General features: G+C 43.9%; 1 protein-coding gene across 2 annotated transcripts in view; it reads left to right on the top strand.

The window, feature by feature from the left end:
• The first annotated feature begins 321 nt into the window (after positions 1 to 321).
• DIP2B (disco interacting protein 2 homolog B) overlaps positions 322 to 17,316 on the top strand; it is a 220,652-nt gene continuing 203,657 nt past the window's right edge. For both annotated transcript variants that reach the window (XM_072797923.1, XM_072797922.1), the window contains exon 1: positions 322 to 536. In XM_072797923.1, coding sequence (XP_072654024.1) covers positions 437 to 536 — 100 coding nt within the window. In that variant the 5' untranslated portion in view covers positions 322 to 436. The remainder of the gene's footprint in view (positions 537 to 17,316) is intronic.

Genomic DNA, 17,316 nt, shown 5'->3' with positions numbered 1-17,316 from the left:
CAAACAGCGGAGGGGAGAAGACAAAGGCTGGACAAAGTGAGGCTTGGGTCTCTGGAAACTCCGTGCCCGTGAGCCCGGGCGGGGCAAGCGCGGCGAGCGCCCCGGGTCGCGGGGACCGCGAGGTCACCCCGCCGGGGCCGGGCCGGGCCGGGCCGGGCGCGTCGCTTCAGCAGCCTCCCGGTAGAGGGCGCCGCCGGCCCGCGAGTCCCCCCGCGAGTCCCCTCCGGCCGCGGCCGCGGGGGCGGGGCCTCCCGGGTCTGGGGGCGGGGCCGCCGCGTCACGTGACTCTCGCTCATGGCGGCGGCGGCGGCGGCAGCGGCGGCGGCGGCGCTCGGCGGCCGGAGCCGGATCCTGTAGCCCGGGTGTGGGCCCGCGTCAGTCCGTCCCTCCCGCGGCCCCCTCTCTCGTCTTCCGGAGTGCGGCTGGCGGAGCCCGGATGGCGGAGCGAGGCCTGGAGCCCGCGCCGGCCGCGGTGGCGGCGCTGCCGCCCGAGGTGCGGGCGCAGCTGGCGGAGCTGGAGCTGGAGCTCTCGGAGGGTAGGAGCCGGCGGGGAGCGGGCGCCGGGCGCTGCGGGGGGCGGGGGGGCCGCCGCCCCTCTGGCCGCGCGGGCGGGACGGATCCTGGCCGGCGGCCCGCGGAGAGCGCTCCCGGGGCGTTCATTGTGTCGGGGGGGGGGGGGTCCTGCGCTGCCTGCCCCGCGGCACCCGAGACAAAGCTGCGCCCCCGGGCGTCGGGGCGGGGGGGCTGCGGCCGGGCGGCTGACAGTTCTGCCCTCCTCTCCCCTCGGGGGGGGCACGCCTGTCTCAGCCCCCTCCCCCCCTTAGAACGAGAAAGATGCACGGGGAAGCCGCAGCGTTTCGCCTCCTTCCTCCTCCTCCAACAATACGAGCCCCCCCCCCCCCCCCCCTCCGTGACAGGGGCCTCGGGGTCCTGCGGCGCCGCGGCCCTTAGCCCGGAGGGACGCGCAGCGCGCCGCTCGCAGACCACCTTTGTGGGAAGGCTGTTTTCCTGGTGCCTGTATTGGGGTGGGTTTTCCGCATCTGGGCACCTTTCGGAGTCTTTCAAGAGAGGAGGAGGGGGAGGCTACGGGGTTACAGGCAAATCCCGGCTGGCACTCCTCCCCCCACCCCCTCCCACCCCCTTTCTCTTCTCTTTCTTTGCACAATGCACCCGTACTAGGACGGCTGGATCTGAGAATTACAAGAATGGAATAAATCGAGCCACTGTTATCAGAGAAAGTCCCTTCGGACAACAATGAGAGGAACGTTGCTCTGTGGTGGGCATGTGATGAGGCCGCTTGTGCAGTTGCCATCAGTTCTCCGTAAAGTTCCTGTTTTTATCACGGGCTGACTCTGAGACAAAAGCAGCATTTTCTCCGGGCTTCGCGTCCGTACTGTGCTGGTGTCCCCGGAGTTGCATATTCCACCCACCCCCCTCCCGCCTTCCTTGCCAGAGGCCCCTCTTTGCTAGCATTTTTCAAGTGGATCCGATATTGTCGATGGGAAGCGAAGAATGTGACAAGTTCCCAGGAGAGTTCAGACTTTTTGTTTACTTATCAAGACATTCCCTCCCCCCCCATCCTCCCCCCACCCTCAATCCTTTACAATGAAAAACCAGAAGCGGATTTGAGTGTCATAAATCCTGTTGGGCATACGAGGAAATAATTATTTTTAATAACCCTGTTAGGTTTTCCCATGTATAGGGAGGTGCTGTTTACATTTGCATTTGATTACCGCCAACATGCTATTTTTTTCAATTGATCAGTTGGGAAGTTCTTTTTTGGCCCATCCCCCAAATCAGCAGTGGTAGATGAGTTGGTTTGTGTGACGTATTTTAGAGCGTTACCGTGGGTTCTGCGTCTCTAGATAACCTCATTCTTCTCCTCTATGAAAACATTGTCATTAAATCTATAATGACTTCCATTCAAATCTGACTTTTAAAACACTTACTCTACAGTAACAGATCAGCTATATTTGATTAGCCAGCAACAGAGAGGTTTGGCTGGATGTTTGTGTCAGAATGAGATTAAAAATAGGAGTTGATTGCTTTTACACAGAGGGAAATCCTGGAAGCTCCTTATTCTTGGTATATCAGCTTCCAGCTGATTATTGTTTACTGCTCCGGGTGTTTCTGGAAATGATTCTGAGGAACTGTTTCTAGGACTCCCACTGATGAGCTCACCTTTCTCTCCTTTAGAAAGGTGTGAAACTCCTACAAACTGTGGATGTCAAGGCTTCCTTCACCCTCGTTAAGGACAAATGCACAGTTTTACTTTCCGATGCAGGATTGCTTCGGCTGGCGTATACTTAGGTTGGATTAGTTTCTTACAGATTTATACTTCGTTGTCCTGTATTTCCTCTCTTTTAGCAACAGACAACCGGGAGAAATGCAGTTGAAAAATCTTGGGCCTGCAGTGTCATCAACTTGGCCATCTGTCTTTTTCTCTAGCTTAAAAATAAAGTACGGAGGATGCTTGACTGGAGAAGTAGGTAGACATTTTTAGGAATTCAAGTGAAGTGAAAACAACCCACTGACCGTCAGATCTCCGGCATGGCCTTGTGATGTCTGTAGTATATTTTGAATGAATCTTTGCTTGTTTGTTTATTGTACATTTCCTTTATAGCTACTGCTCTGACAAAAGTACTTTTTTTCTTTCAAAAACCTGTACTTTTAACTATGTGTTTATCATGTGTTGCTGGCTTTGGTGTACCTATTCCTTGATTTTATTCTTTTTTTTTTTTTTTTTTTTAAACCACGCAGGCTGTCCTAATTATAGCGGTAGTCTGAGCTGTGTAGTGTTGAAGACATTTCTTTGTGTTTGTCTGTTTTCAGCTGCAGGCTCTGGTCATAGGTCAGCCACCTCTCTGCTGGGATGCAGGTTTGTGCCTCTGTGGGCTGTTTGCCGCAGAGCGCGTTGCAGAGCCCAGGGCTGTGTCTAGTGCTTCAGGCAGGTCACCATGGGCTTAGCGGTGAAAGCTCCTGCTTCTGCGCCAGAAAGAGGCTGCAACTGTTCAGAGCATCACTTAAAGTTGAAGTTACCCATAAGTATGAGCTCTCCTGTAGATGAATTGAATAGGTAGGAGGCTTCTACAAGTACTCCCACGGTGGATTTTTTTTTCATGACCCACGTATATTATTGTAGCGTTATTATATCGGTTATATGTTTGCCAGTAGACTCTGTTGTCACTGTATTCACATGCTGTACCTAAGTGTGTGCATATAAAGTAGCACTAATGATATTTATTCGTTTAAATCTGCCCTCTGATGCATTGTAGTTGTATAATGATCTTACACGTTATGTCATCTGGGCTCCGTTACAACTTTGTGGTTAGAATAGTTAGATATTAACATCTTTCACCCTTTTTTCCTTTCTCTTTTTTTTTTGTTTTTGTTTTTTGTTTGTCTTAACAGAAGGGAAAACTTAGAAAGGTTAGGAGGGTAAGTGTTTTATCTGAAGTTGCTCATCAAATAAGTGCCATTATCCTAAGCTGCCATGTAATTACGGCATCTGTTACCATTGAATGATTTAAATATCTTTCTTGTTATGGCACAGGCTATTCTAATTCTTACTCTAGGGAGATGCTCTGTAACAGTTGTTTGTCACAATTCTAAATAGTCTTCCTTGATTCTTTTTCTGAAGTCTCTTTCAAATCTGTCATTCACTTATTTGAGTCAACAGACTTATTTTGTGTGCTTACTGTGTGCTGGAGACACAGGTGAGCAGGGTACTGTGTCAGCCTTCAGGGAGCCCTGAGTCTGGTAGGGAGATCCCATAGATACCAGCCAGACAGTACAGGAGACTATGGTAGAGCATTGTCCAGAGGTTGCCTTCTAAGAAAAGAGGAAGCGATCTGCTTTGCCGTCGTCGTGGAAAAGAAACAGCAGAGAACTATAAATACGAGTTTGGATTGTGTGGCTAGTGGAGACGGCTGTGATTGAGCTTGTGCAGTCCAGTCCTAAGCGCAAAGGAGAGAAGGACATAAATCCCACACTTCTGTGGCTTGTTGGAAGAGCCCAAGTCTTTCAGTGTCCAAAGATGACAACTGGGAAGGTATTTAAGACAAAATAACACAGGAAGGGATCCTCCCTTTTCTTGTTTGAACACTTCTCTGAGCACAAACACAACAAATACAGTCACATCCTCCCTCTCTCCTCCTAGCACTCCTCCTGGCAGCCCGGCAAGCCTGGTAGGGCCCACCTTGAAGGTGGAGGGAGGAGAGAGGGCTCTGCTAGATGAAGGGAGTTCCCTTGAGGAGTGGGGATGCAGCAGGGGAGCAAGAGGGGTAAAGGGAAGGGTGCAGGCTAGAAGTCGTATTTCACAGTCTCTGAAATGGGCGAGTAAAATGAAGGAGCTAGGAAACTGGTAAGTCTCTACTATTTTACCAGCAATGGGAAAGTGCTCCACTTTGCCCCAAATACGACACATAGTTGTGAATTCATAGGATACACATGTGTCAGAAAATCATCTCGAACTAGTTGTCATACCTGGTGCTAGGATAGGAAAGAAAGTGGGTGTGTGGACTTTTAAATAACCCAAACCGGGCATTCTGAGTGATCTTCTCCGTTAAACTTGCATATATATATTTTTTTGGTGGGCTAGACTCATCCTACGTTGGAACTCATCTTCAGGAATTACGGTCAGAGCCTGTTGTATGTTCCTTTGAAAATCTTCATGGTGGCAAATTTCATTTGAGAGTGGAAATTCATTTTACAGATTACTTGGAGTCAAGTAGAGAAAATCTGGTGATATTCTTTTGGAGTCCAGACTAGTTGTGACTGAAAAAATTAGACTGATTATAAATGGATTTGTGTGGTCACTGTCAAAAAAGTAGAATGATGGGGCACCTAGGTGGCTCAGTCAGGTAAGCATCTGCCTTTGGCTCAGGTGTGACCCCAGGGTTCTGGGATCCAGCCCCACGTTGGGCTCCCTGCTCAGTGGAGAGTCTGCTTCTCCCTCAGCCTGCTGCTCTGCCTACTTGTGTGCTCTGTCTCTCAATAAATAAATAATTTTTTAAAAAGAAGTAGAATGATGTAAACTGGTTTTAAGGGTAGTTTAGAAGACAAACTACAACTTTACTGGTAGAATGATTCACCTTACTCTAAAGGACACCCTTGTTCTGATGTATGTTTTGAAAAATTATCATTTGACAGTCCCAGAGCATTGAACTGGATTTTTGAATGAAATAAATTATTAAGGGGCACCTGGATGGCTCAGTCAGTGAGCCCTCCGACTCTTGGTTTCGGCTCAGGCCATGATCTCAGTCGTGGGATTGAGCCCCACGTTAGGCTTCCCACTCAGCGCAGAGTCTGCTTCAGATTTTCTCTCCCTCCTGCTCACTCTCTCACTTTCTCTCAAATAAATAAAATCTTAAAAAAAAAAAAAAAAAAGAAAGAAAAAGAAATCATTAGCCCTTCACTCTTAGCCTGGACCCTGCTGGCTGCTTTCTTTCCTACCTGGGCAAGGATTAGCAACTAACTCAACGTGGAAAGTTCAGATGATTGGCTGAAAAGGGCCCTCACCATATTTGTATTGTAATTACTGCAGGTCTCTCCTCCTGAAGCATTCTCAAGAATACTCTTTGAAGCCCTCCTTCCTGCTTGCTGTTTCAGTATTCTTCAAGAGTTCAGCTGTAGTGCTACATTTTAAAAAAATAAACCTAACCCTGACCACTGTGGCCTCCCTGGCTTCAAACCTGACAGCATTTACAGTGTATGTAATTTTTGCCAACCAATACATTTTCTAATCACTTAGATTGTTTTTCATTTCACCTCAATTGGAAGCTCCCACAAAGGCCATTCAGATCTTAAACTTCTACACTTGATCTTAGCCAAAAGACTGAGAAGCGATCATATCTTAAACTTCTTTAAATAAGCTCCCCAACTATTTCTTTCTCGTATTGTTTTGGGCGTGCAATAAATTTTTGCTCACTTCAACTTGATTTAAAGTGAAATCCCTGTCTTGGGATTTGATTTTGGATGAGGCAGGGTTGTATAATCGTTTGAGCACAGGTGTTGGTATCTGGTGGCCCTGGGGCCCATTCATGGCCTGTCACTTAGTAGCTTTGTGACCTTGGACAGACTGTCTACCTTCCTCATTTTAGTTTCTTGGATTCCCTTTCTTTCTTTCTTTCTTTCTTTCTTTCTTTCTTTCTTTCTTTCTTTCTTTCTTTCTTTCTTTCTTTCTTTCTTTCTTAGATTTTATTTATTTATTCATGAGAGACACACACACAGAGAGAGAGAGAGAGGCAGAGACACAGGCAGAGTTAGAAGCAGGCTTCATGCAGGGAGCCTGACGTGGGACTTGATCCTGGGCCGAAGGCAGCGCTAAATCTCTGGGCCATCGGGGCTGCCCAGTTTCTTTGATTCTTAAAGGAATGACCATCTCATTAGAGTTGCAAGGTTGAAAATGAGCTGACTATCATATGTGGCATGCAATGATGACTTGGGGCGTTTAATCTTTATTGTTTCTGATGGTGAATGGATGCATAGTGACTTGGCTGTTTTTACTATCTTGTTTTAGTTAGCAGAATATGGTTACACATGAAGTGATGAATGGAATCAATTTGTGCGTGTATTTTTTAAAAGCAAGACCTCAGTCCACCATCAGTGCTCCTGTCGGCACTCTCTACTCTTAGTTTAACACATGTTGGGTCACTGCAGGCAGTTGACTGGAGCACAGGAGAGTAGCTGGTTTGTTTCATACAGACATGTGGCGTGTGCACATTTCCGAGCTGGTAGGTTCTGGCAAATGGCTTTGAAATTTAAGCACGGTTTCTGAGACTCCGGCATCTACTGGTTATGAGAAGGCGCATGTGGGTGCTTAGAACCTTCAAACAGTTTTTTTGTCTCTTCCTTTTCTTAGTCCTCTGTTTGTCTTTAGTGAACAAATCCTTTCAGTTCCTCCTTCAAAAGTTTTCTTGCGTCCTCTTTTCTTTTGAGTTGTGTTTACCATCAGCCGTGTCTGGTCCTCTATCTTTAGACCTAAGGGTCTGATTTTTGTCTCCCTTCAGCTCTAGACTGATCTTTCATCTTTTAAAGATACTGCTTTTTTTTTTTTTTTTTTTCTTTCCTGAAGCCATGGTAAATCCACAACTCTTGTCACGGTCTTTAAATTCTGGGTTTCCTAAAAGTGGGGATGGTCTCCTATATTTCTTATCCCTAGAGTCTAAGTTAGTTCTGTCGTACACCTCAAATCGTCCCATCCCTTTTGGTCATTGATCATACCCTAGAGGTGTTTTTTTTTTTTTTTTTTTCCCTAAAGATTTTATTTATTCATGAGAGACAGAGAGAGGCAGGGATACAGGCAGAGGGAGAAGCAGGCTCCCTGTGGGGAGCCCGATGTGGGACTCAATCCCAGGACCCCGGATCATGCCCTAAGCCCAAGGCAGACACTCAACCACTGAGCCCCCCAGCTGCCCCATACCCTAGAGGTTTAAGGGAGAGTTTTTCATATCTTTGTGTTTATAATGTGTAGGTTGCTTGCTTTCCCTTTGGATGCTCATCTATGAATAAGATCACTTCTGAAAGGCAATTTCTTTGGAATTCTGTTGCCAATTTCTTTGGATTCATGAGTTGGCTTCAGTGGACCTGGAAACTCTGAAATCATATGTAGAATTTTGAGTGTGAGTGCTGATGTGTCTTTTGGGGGAGCAGAATCTTTCATCAGTTTCTTAAAGAGGACTATGAAGCAAAGCTAAGAACCATTCTTACTAGCTTGTAAGGAAAGCCAGACTTCCTCCCCTTCCCTCCTCAACACCCACAGCCTTATCTGTGTCAGTTCCCACCCTTATCCCCTTTCCTTTCTCAAAGGAAGAAATATCCCCTTCCCTGTTCTGCGCTGCATCCCTCTCACTGAGGTCTCGGTCCCATCCCTTCTCTGTAATCTTGGCATCTTACTTCATTGATTGATCTATTCATTCATAGTCTTCATTCATAGTCTTTTTGTCTTTGTCTCTTTCTCTCATCTTCAGCCTCTCACTTAACGCTTGGCTCTCAGTTCCTTCCCTCTAGCCTATAAATAAGCTGAAATTTCTCCCAGCTTAAAAAAAGCAGCTTCCCACAGTCTTGTGTTGGAGTCCGCTTGCTCTTGTGTGCTTGCATTCTCTCCCTCGGATACTAGAAGGTGTAGCTGACATTTCCTTTCCTTCCTTTGCTCACTCCTTGGTCCATTGCTTCTGCTTATCAGCTCTCTGAAACGACCATCTCCAAGGCCATCAATGACTTCTAATTTCAGACTGAAAAGAAGTACCCACTGGTCACACTATCTTTCTCTGCAGCATTGGATATGGTGAATAATTATCTTTATAAAAAACTCTTTTCTTCCTTAGCTCTTACTGTGTCATTTCCTTTGGCTCCCTCACTGTTCCTTCTTATGCTCTCTCGAGCTTCTTTTTCTCTCTTTATTCTGATACAAGTGTTCCTGCTGTCATTAGCCATCTCACTTCATATAAACTTGCTGAGTAACCTCATTCATGTCCAGGGCTTTAGCTATCTTGGCTGTGAGATGGCTCCCTGGTCTGTATCTCTAGGCCTGACTCTGAGCCCTCTGCTCCAGACATCCCATTGGTTCCCCCTGACAGTGGTAACTTCGTAAGTCCAAAACTACTCCTTATTTCAGTCTGCTCCACAGAACCCTATTTCGGAATGTCCACTTACTCAGGTCAAACACTTGGGGGTCATCCTTAACTTCTAGTGGATCACCAAGTCCTGTTGATTCTTCTTCCTCTCCATTCATGCCGTTTTGGTCTTTGTTCAGGCTCTGGTTTTTTGTTTGTTTGTTTGTTTTTTAAGATTCCATTTATTTATTTGAGAGAGCCAGAGGGAACCTGAGCATGAGACGTGGGGAGGAGCAGAGGGAGAGGAAGAAACAGATTCCCTGCTGAGCATGGAGTCTGATGCTGGTGGGGGAAGGGAGGCTCGATGTGGGGGCTCTATCCCAGAAGTGCACAATACCCCAGGATCATGACCTGAGTTGAAGGCAGATGCTTTATCAACTGAGCCACCTAGATGCTCCTGGTCTCGTTTGGGCTCTTATCAGCCTCTTGCTGAGATTATTAGAGTAGTCTCCTAACTCATCCACCTGCGTCTAGTCCCTTCCCAGTCCCTCTCCCTCCACTCCATCCTTCTCCATCCTGTGATGGAATGATCAATCTGAAACACAGATTTAGTTGTGTCCTCTCCCCTTTTTAAAATTGCTCATTCCCTTGCCTCATCCACAGGATAATATCCAAGGATCCTTTGGATATGAAGACCTGCTTGCCTTTGTTTTTTTTTTTTTTTTTTTTTAAGATTTATTTATTTATTTGTGACAGAGAGAGAGAGGCAGAGACACAGGAGGAGGGAGAAGCAGGCTCCACGCCGGGAACCTGACGTGGGACTCGATCCTGGGACTCCAGGATCACGCCCTGGGCCAAAGGCAGGTGCCAAACCGCTGAGCCACCCAGGGATCTCCCCTCCCCCCCCGCTCCCTTTTTTTTTTTTTAAGATTTATTTATTTATTTATTTATTTATTTATTTATTTATGATAGAGAGGACCTGCTTGCCTTTGTAGCCTTATTTCCTGCGCCTTCTATGATTTTCTCCTCTCTCTAGCCATGCCTAGCTACTTGCACTACTGTGCTTTTTCACTTCCATGCCTTTGTACACATTGCTTTTCTCTGAATAATGCCCACTCTGGCATGTTCTTCCCCCTTTTCTGCCTGGTTTACTTCTGTTCCACTCAATTTCCTGTAAGAAGCCAGCCCTTCCTAAGCTCTCTTAAGAAGTTAAAATCTCTGAATCAGTTATTGAGTGCTTGTTATGTAGCAGGCCCTGTGCTTAGCTCTTCATATACCCTAGCTGGCCAGGAAGTAGGTGCCGAATAAGTAGCTCCTGTTATCACGGTGAGAGAACTGAGCTAGCAGAAAGCATCTGGACTGGAGAGGAATGCAGTGTGTGCCAGTTCTGGCCCCATCCCCTGATCTTTCCCTTTCTCACTGCCAGTTGCAGTTATATTCTGAAATAGATGGCAAAGGGATCAGAACAGTGGACTTAACAGTCATTTAGAATTGGGTTAAGTCCTGTGTCTGCTGCTTACTATGTGACCTCAGGCAGGTCTTTGAAATGTGTTTCTAATCTCACAACTGCCGAAGATGGGTGTGTGATTTCCATTTTGTAGAGACTTGTTAAAGAACGTGCAGTCTGAGACTACAGTATGCTGGGGTGGGAACCCAAGTCTGCTTGGCTCCAAACCCCATGGGTTTCCACACTGCCATCTGCCTCTGTCTCCCTGAATCATGTTTCAAGTTGTTTCAGCAAAATTCTTTTCCATCCTAACTGTTGGACCCCACTTTTCTTAGAATACAGCTTCTGTCTTTGGAGTTTTGGAGGTGGGGCTCCCTGGAGGGAAAAAGATGGGAATGTTCTATCCTATTCTCAGAGAATAGATGTGAAATTAATTTTTCTTCCTTGAACTGAGATGAGAATGATCAGAAGTTGAGAAGGGGAAACCCAAGGGGAAAATATTTTAGATGCTTCACACGACAGTCCTAAATGGAAGCCCACAGGTCTAGTGGCTTTGAAAGATCCTTGGTTTGCTCTGGACTTGAGCTTCCAGACTATAGAGAGGATTGTGGTTACATTCTGGTTCAGAAAGAGTTTTTATTTTATTTATTTATTTATTTATTTATTTATTTATTTATTTAAATTTTTATTTATTTATGATAGTCACAGAGAGAGAGAGAGAGAGAGAGAGAGAGAGGCAGAGACACAGGCAGGGGGAGAAGCAGGCTCCATGCACTGGGAGCCCGACGTGGGATTCCATCCCGGGTCTCCAGGATCACGCCCTGGGCCAAAGGCAGGCGCTAAACCGCTGCGCCACCCAGGGATCCCCAGAAAGAGTTTTTAGTGCTTTGTTTTTTCCTTACGATATTTAACGTTTAATTTTAAAATTAATGTAAAAATTAATGTAGATATTTCTGTAAATGATATGTCCTTTAATTGTTTTTTTCTTAGAGTTATTTCTTGTTTTGTGAAGGAATAGGAATAGTGCTCTAATATCTCTTTATTTTTAGAGGACTGTTGCTTTTATGGATAAATTAAAGCACCTGTAGGGTTTGTTTGCTTGTTTCTTACTTTCTAAGAACCTTGGATTTTGTTGTTTCAGGTTATTCATAGCCTGGAACTTGTGGGTTTTAACTCAGGTCAGGCACGCCAGCGTTAGGGTGTTGGGCAGTCTTGTTACTGAATCTCCTTTTTAAAAATGAATCCAGCAGGAATTATTAGGTAAAAGCTTCTGATGGTTTCTTGTTTAGTAAATCTGTGACTGAGGCAAACAGGCTGCCTGTACTTTTTCTTTATTGAGGTATACGTGACATACGACATTATATTGGTTTCAAGTGTACAACATAACACTTCGATATTTGTATATATTTTAAAACGATCACCATAATGTCTTTTAATTTTCCTTGCCATACGTAGTTACAAAAATTTTTTTTTTCTTAAAGTTTTAAAGACTTGCCATTCTTAACATTATTGGATTTCCTTTCTGGTTTGGAGAAATCTTCATTTTTAAATTGAACATGTACAAAAAGCATCAGTCTGAGTTCCCCTCCCATAGTTCTTTGCTTGTTTTTCTTCAAGGACCAAGGGAAGTACTGGAAGATGAACTTCCTGTTAAAAACACCAACTTCCTCATTTGTTGGTTCTCTAAGCTCTGATCTCTAATGTTACCTCTGTGTGTTATCTATTTTTCAAATGATTTCAAACTTACAAAGTTACTATTTATATACTGACTCTCATCTCCCCTTGTAAGCTACTTGAGGACAGCGTGTGGCATCCTGAAGGCGTGTGTGCTTTCAATACCTGTTCACAGTGAATGAATCTAGACTGTCATCAGCCTCCCTGTCTATTCTTATTTTCTCACTAGTCTCTGACAGACTCTTCTATTACAGTCAGACTGGTTTCCTCACTCTTTCTGATGGGCCCGTTCCTATCTCTCTGCTTTTATGGTGACTGTTTTCTTTGTCAGAACTGCCTTTTTTCCTATTAAAATTTCCCCATATTCCAGGGCCCAGCTGATGTTGCCTTGATCATGAAACCAGCCAACTACTTTCATTCATATTAATCTCTTCTATTTTTAGATCTTTGTATTCAGTAACAGAGTTTAACACTTAACCGACCACTATTATTTGTTTTAGTTATTTTTGCCTCAGTTGGATTTTACATTTTGTGAGTGTTATAGCAAGGTCTTCTACCTTTTGGAACTCGTTAAGTGCTCAATGCATCAATATGTAAGTAAAGCTCAAATGTATTGAACACATTTATTTACAAGATCTATTTTTTTTTAAGATTTATTTATTTATGATAGAGAGAGAGAGAAAGAGAGGCAGAGACACAGGAGGAGGGAGAAGCAGGCTCCATGCCGGGAGCCCGACGCGGGACTCGATCCCAGGACTCCAGGATCATGCCCTGGGCCGAAAGCAGGCGCCAAACCGCTGAGCCACCCAGGGATCCCCTATTTACAAGAGCTATTGAGAGGATGAGAGATGCATAGAAGGCAGATTCCCTGCTTTCAAGGAGCTTTCAATCTAGTAACTTCTCAAAAATAGCTGTTTGGGTTTTAAAAATATTAAGTAATGGGCTTTTAAGCATCTGGAAACATTTTATTTTTTTGTTTAAGTGAAAAGTTAGCATTTAAAAATCCCATTTGAAGGGGATCCCTGGGTGGCTCAGTGGTTTGGCCCCTGACTTCGGCCCAGGGCGTGATCCTGGAGTCCTGGGATCGAGTCCCAGATCGGGTTCCCTGCATGGAGCCTGCTTCTCCCTCTGCCTGTGTTTCTGCCTCTTTCTCTCTCTCTGTGTCTCTCATGAATAAATAAATAGAATCTTTAAGAAAAAATCCCATTTGAAATGTTCTGGTAAGATGGCAATTTGCGCACATCTCTACAGCCCTCTTTTTAAAAGTCAGTTTAAGTAAAGTAACCATTTCAAAGCTTGGAACAAGAATGCCAAGAATTAGAATGGGAACTCAAGGTAAAAAGGACTTGAAAGTTAGGTCTAGGAAACCTAAGATGTGTATGATAACATTTTAGAAGGATGGGGTGCCTGGGTGGCTCATTTGATTGGGCACCCAACTCTTGGCTTTGGCTCAGGTCATGATCTTAGGGTCATGACATTGAGCCCCACGTCGGGCTCCACACTCAGTGGGGAGTCTGCTTCTCTCTGTCTCCTCCCTCTGCCTCTCCCCCGCTATGTGCATGTGCTCTCCCTCTCTCTCTCTCTCAAATAAGTGATAAGTCTTTTTTAAAAAATAAAATTTTAGAAGGAGAAATAAGTAATAGAAGAAAAAAAGCCCTCAGCTTAAAAAAGGTTGCAAATTGAAAAAGACTACTACAGATTTCATGAGTCCACTTTGTTCCAGGCCAGACTGATGAGAAATGACATAAACCTAGGCATATTCTGGTAAAATTCCTGATTTCAGTGATAAAGAAAAAAAAGCCTTTAAGCTACTAGATAGAAGCAACAACAGCAACAGCAACAACAACAAAATAGGCTCTCCTCATTTGCAGTAGTGTAAATGATGATGCAAACTTTGATGATGGTGTATGAAACATCTACTGATTATTTAGAGAAGAGGTCTCTACTCGGCAAAATTCTGTATGCAATCTAGATATTATTCACCCTTTAGGGAAAAGAAAGCTCTGTGTGAGTGTGCAAAGATTCAGAGTTTGTATCATCCACAGATTCCAATCTAAGAAGTATACTCTAATTAAACAGATAATGCAAAGCAGAGACCCAAGATAGGAGAAGAAAGGAAACAGTGATGGACCAAGTGGACTTTGAAATGTATGTATATGTGTGTTATATATGTGTATGTTATATGTACATGTAGACACATATATGTAATTGCATACATAGCAAGTGATGGGGAATGTGTAATGTAAATGCTAAGTAAGAATCTTTGAAATAGGGATCCCTGGGTGGCGCAGCGGTTTAGCGCCTGCCTTTGGCCCAGGGCGCGATCCTGGAGACCCTGGATCGAATCCCACATCGGGCTCCCGGTGCATGGAGCCTGCTTCTCCCTCTCCCTGTGTCTCTGCCTCTCTCTCTCTCTCTGTGTGTGTGACTATCATAAATTTAAAAAAAAAAAATTAAAAGAAAAAAAAAAGAATCTTTGAAATAGAAGAGACATTGCAGAGGAAAACCTGGTTGTCTGAATAAAATAGTCTAAAAGAGTTCAGCAGAACTCAGACATTGTGGGTCAGGGTAGTATGGGAATGGGTGGGAAGTAACAGCATTCTTTGGTATCATTGAGATGTTGGCAGAGGGAAGTATGGGAATGAACTGCCTTGGTGAGAAGAAAAAGACTTTATAATAGTGTTAAAAATTAAGAAATACAAAAAAAAAATTAAGAAATACTTAAGGTTAAATACCAAAGGCACAGGATCCATATGAAGAAAATTGTAAAATCTTAAAGATGTAAAAGCAAGATCTGAAAAAAAATGGAAATATATAACATATTCCCAGATGGGAAGTCTAAATATATATAAACGTAATGGAAATCAATTATAGTTCCAATGGAGAGTTCTTTGGGTGGTGGGGAATTAGATAAAATAATCTCAGCGTGCATATGGTAGCATACATGTTTTGGAATAGCCATGAAAAGTTAGAATAGTGAAGTGGTCTTTGCTTTTCCATGTATGAAAACAGAGTCTAAAATTACTGTGCTCAAAGCAGTATGGTATAGCATTTGAAAAAAGGTAAATGAACAGTATGAAGTGCCCAAGTCCTTGTACATGTAGGAAAAATAATTTTGGAAACATAAAAGTTTCATGAGCTTAGACCACTTGCCTTCTCAAATTCTCAAATCCGAAAAGATCTTAAAATAAGTTGGCTGGGACTCCATAGGACATCAGTGATATGAACTTCTTGATGTTCTATTTATGCTACCAAGAGGAGCTCATTGGAACCAGAAAGAAAAGACCATTCCTCTTGCAGTATCTTTCCAGCGCTGCAGACCAGGCTTAACATGGAGGCGTCAGGCAAAGGAAAATTACGTAAAGGGTCCATCTTAATTTGCACAGAAAAGGCAATGAAGGGTAGATTTGAAACTGAGAAGCAGTAAATTGAAAACCAACATATCCTTGACTCCTCTTTTTCCTTCAGTCCAACTCCCCATATCTAGTCCATCCATAGTTTTTTTTGGTATCACCTTGAGAAGTATCCTTAGTCTGCTTCTCTTCACCGTTGGTCACTGCTAATCATGGCCTGACCTGCTCATCCCCGGCTTCACTAGCTCCTTCCTAGTGTCCCTGCTTTCTTCTCTCTCAGCAATGTCCACATAGAAGCTACTGTGAACTTTTAAAACCACAGATTTGATTATGTTGCTTCCCTGCCTAAAGACCCTTCAATAGCTTCTCTTTGTCTTAAAATAAAATTTAAAATAAAATAAAATAAAATAAAATTCAAACTCCATTCCGTGCTCTCCAGGCCCTACACAGTCTTGATCCCTCATTTGTTCCCCCCATCCGCTGTGCTTCTGCCACACTGGCTGACTTCTCTCCTTCCTTTTCTCCCTCGCCCTGTTCCCTTTCCCTTTTATTTATGTAGTGACTATTTATTGTGGCCTACTATGTGCCACACAGGTACAGGCAATATAGCAGAGGTTATAATAGGAAAAATCCCTGCTCTTAAGGGGCTTGCATTTTTTGTAGGAATAGACAAAAATTAGTAGGTAAAGTATATTGCTTGTCAGATGGTAAAAATTTCAAAGGAGGGCAATCGTGAAGAGGGATAGAGAACTGGAGCTGGGTCAGTGGGTTCAGTTTAAAATAGGGTATGATCTCGTCCTTGGATGGCATTTGAACAAAATCTCAAGGGCAGTGAGGCATTTTCCCTCTCCTTGGACTCACCATGCTTGTCCCCACCTCCTTGTTTCTTGCTTTGCTTCAGCCTGGAATGCTCCACTCCACGATCTGTGCTTAGCCAGCGACTCTTCCTCCTTTTTGTGTCAGCTCAAAAGTTACCTTCTCATCTCAGAGATGCCTTCTCTGATCTACTTCAAATGAGTAATTCCACCCCATTTTTCTCCATCACTTCTCTCTTGTTACTTTCTTTTTCTGTTTTAAAATTTTAAATTAATGCTTACTACCATTTGTTATGATCTTTTTCCTGATTTATCTGATTCTCCCCTAGTAAAATGTTAGTTCTGTGGAAGCAAAGACCTTGCTGTCCTGTTTCTCTGCTGGATGCTCAGGGCCTAGAATAGAAGACTCTCAGCAGACACTTGTTCAGTGAACAGATGGACTTTGCAGGGAGAAGATTCCACCAGGATTCCTTAGATGGTGCAGCTTTACAGAGTAAAGCAGTGTGGGCTCTGGCCCCAAGGCCTCTGGCAGGAAGGAAAAGGAGCCCCTGTGGGAGCTGGTCAGGGCTGGAACTCAGGAGCTCATGATGTTTCCTGGCATTTGGTTAGTTTCTGAAGTTTGTTTGTTTTTCCTTTTTTCCCTCACCTATTTGTGCCGTCTGATTTTCCACGTGACTTTTATAGTTGGATGATGTGTGACAACTTTCCATCTCATCAGCCTACCTGGCTACTTTGCTCATTCAGTTCAGCTGATATTTATTATGCAGCCACTTATAGAAGATACAGTACTTGATGAGAGCTGGAGCCGCACCACTGAGTCCTCTGTTCCTTGCATGGGGGGACGTACACCTCTTCTGTTTCATTGTATTTGGCCCATACAAAGGTGATTCCCTTTTTCTTTCACCTTAACCACATGTATTACCCACAAGATCTGATCTGGGTGTAGGCTAACTGGGGTGATAATATCTGTAGACCAGATATTATCAGCAAACTTCATTTTGGTGTAACTAGTTGGTCCTGGTTTGGAAAAACTAAATATTTCCCATGCCTGTCTTTTCTTGGCTCGTTGCATCTTTTGCAAAATGTTTGAAAGCCAGGAAAGTGAAATATTTAGATATATGGTAAATATCAGGTTTGTTGAACTAGGTCAGGCCTTTGGTCATGTTAGCCTATTATATGCCAACTAGACTTCCAAGGACATTCATGCACCAACTGTACATGTACAACACCTTTATCTTAGTTCCTTCCAATTTTCTCTCAGGTGCCTGATTTGAATATGTTATTCTGTCAAGAGCTTCTAGTTTATCTTCGTGGTTGAGAAATAGTCCTTGTGAAACATTTTAATGATTAAGATTATCCTATTTCAGTAAAGATGGAAAGAAACATGATTAAGATAATTATAAAGTTGAAAACATGGTTAAGGTGATTATTGTTAATTAACAGAAGATCATCATTATCAGAAGAAGTAAATT

This window comes from Canis lupus, chromosome 25 (assembly GCF_048164855.1).
Source record: "Canis lupus baileyi chromosome 25, mCanLup2.hap1, whole genome shotgun sequence".
In the NCBI taxonomy this organism is placed as follows: Eukaryota; Metazoa; Chordata; class Mammalia; order Carnivora; family Canidae; genus Canis; species Canis lupus.
Note: the sequence above shows the minus strand (reverse complement) of the source record. Positions and strands in the feature narration are given on the sequence as shown.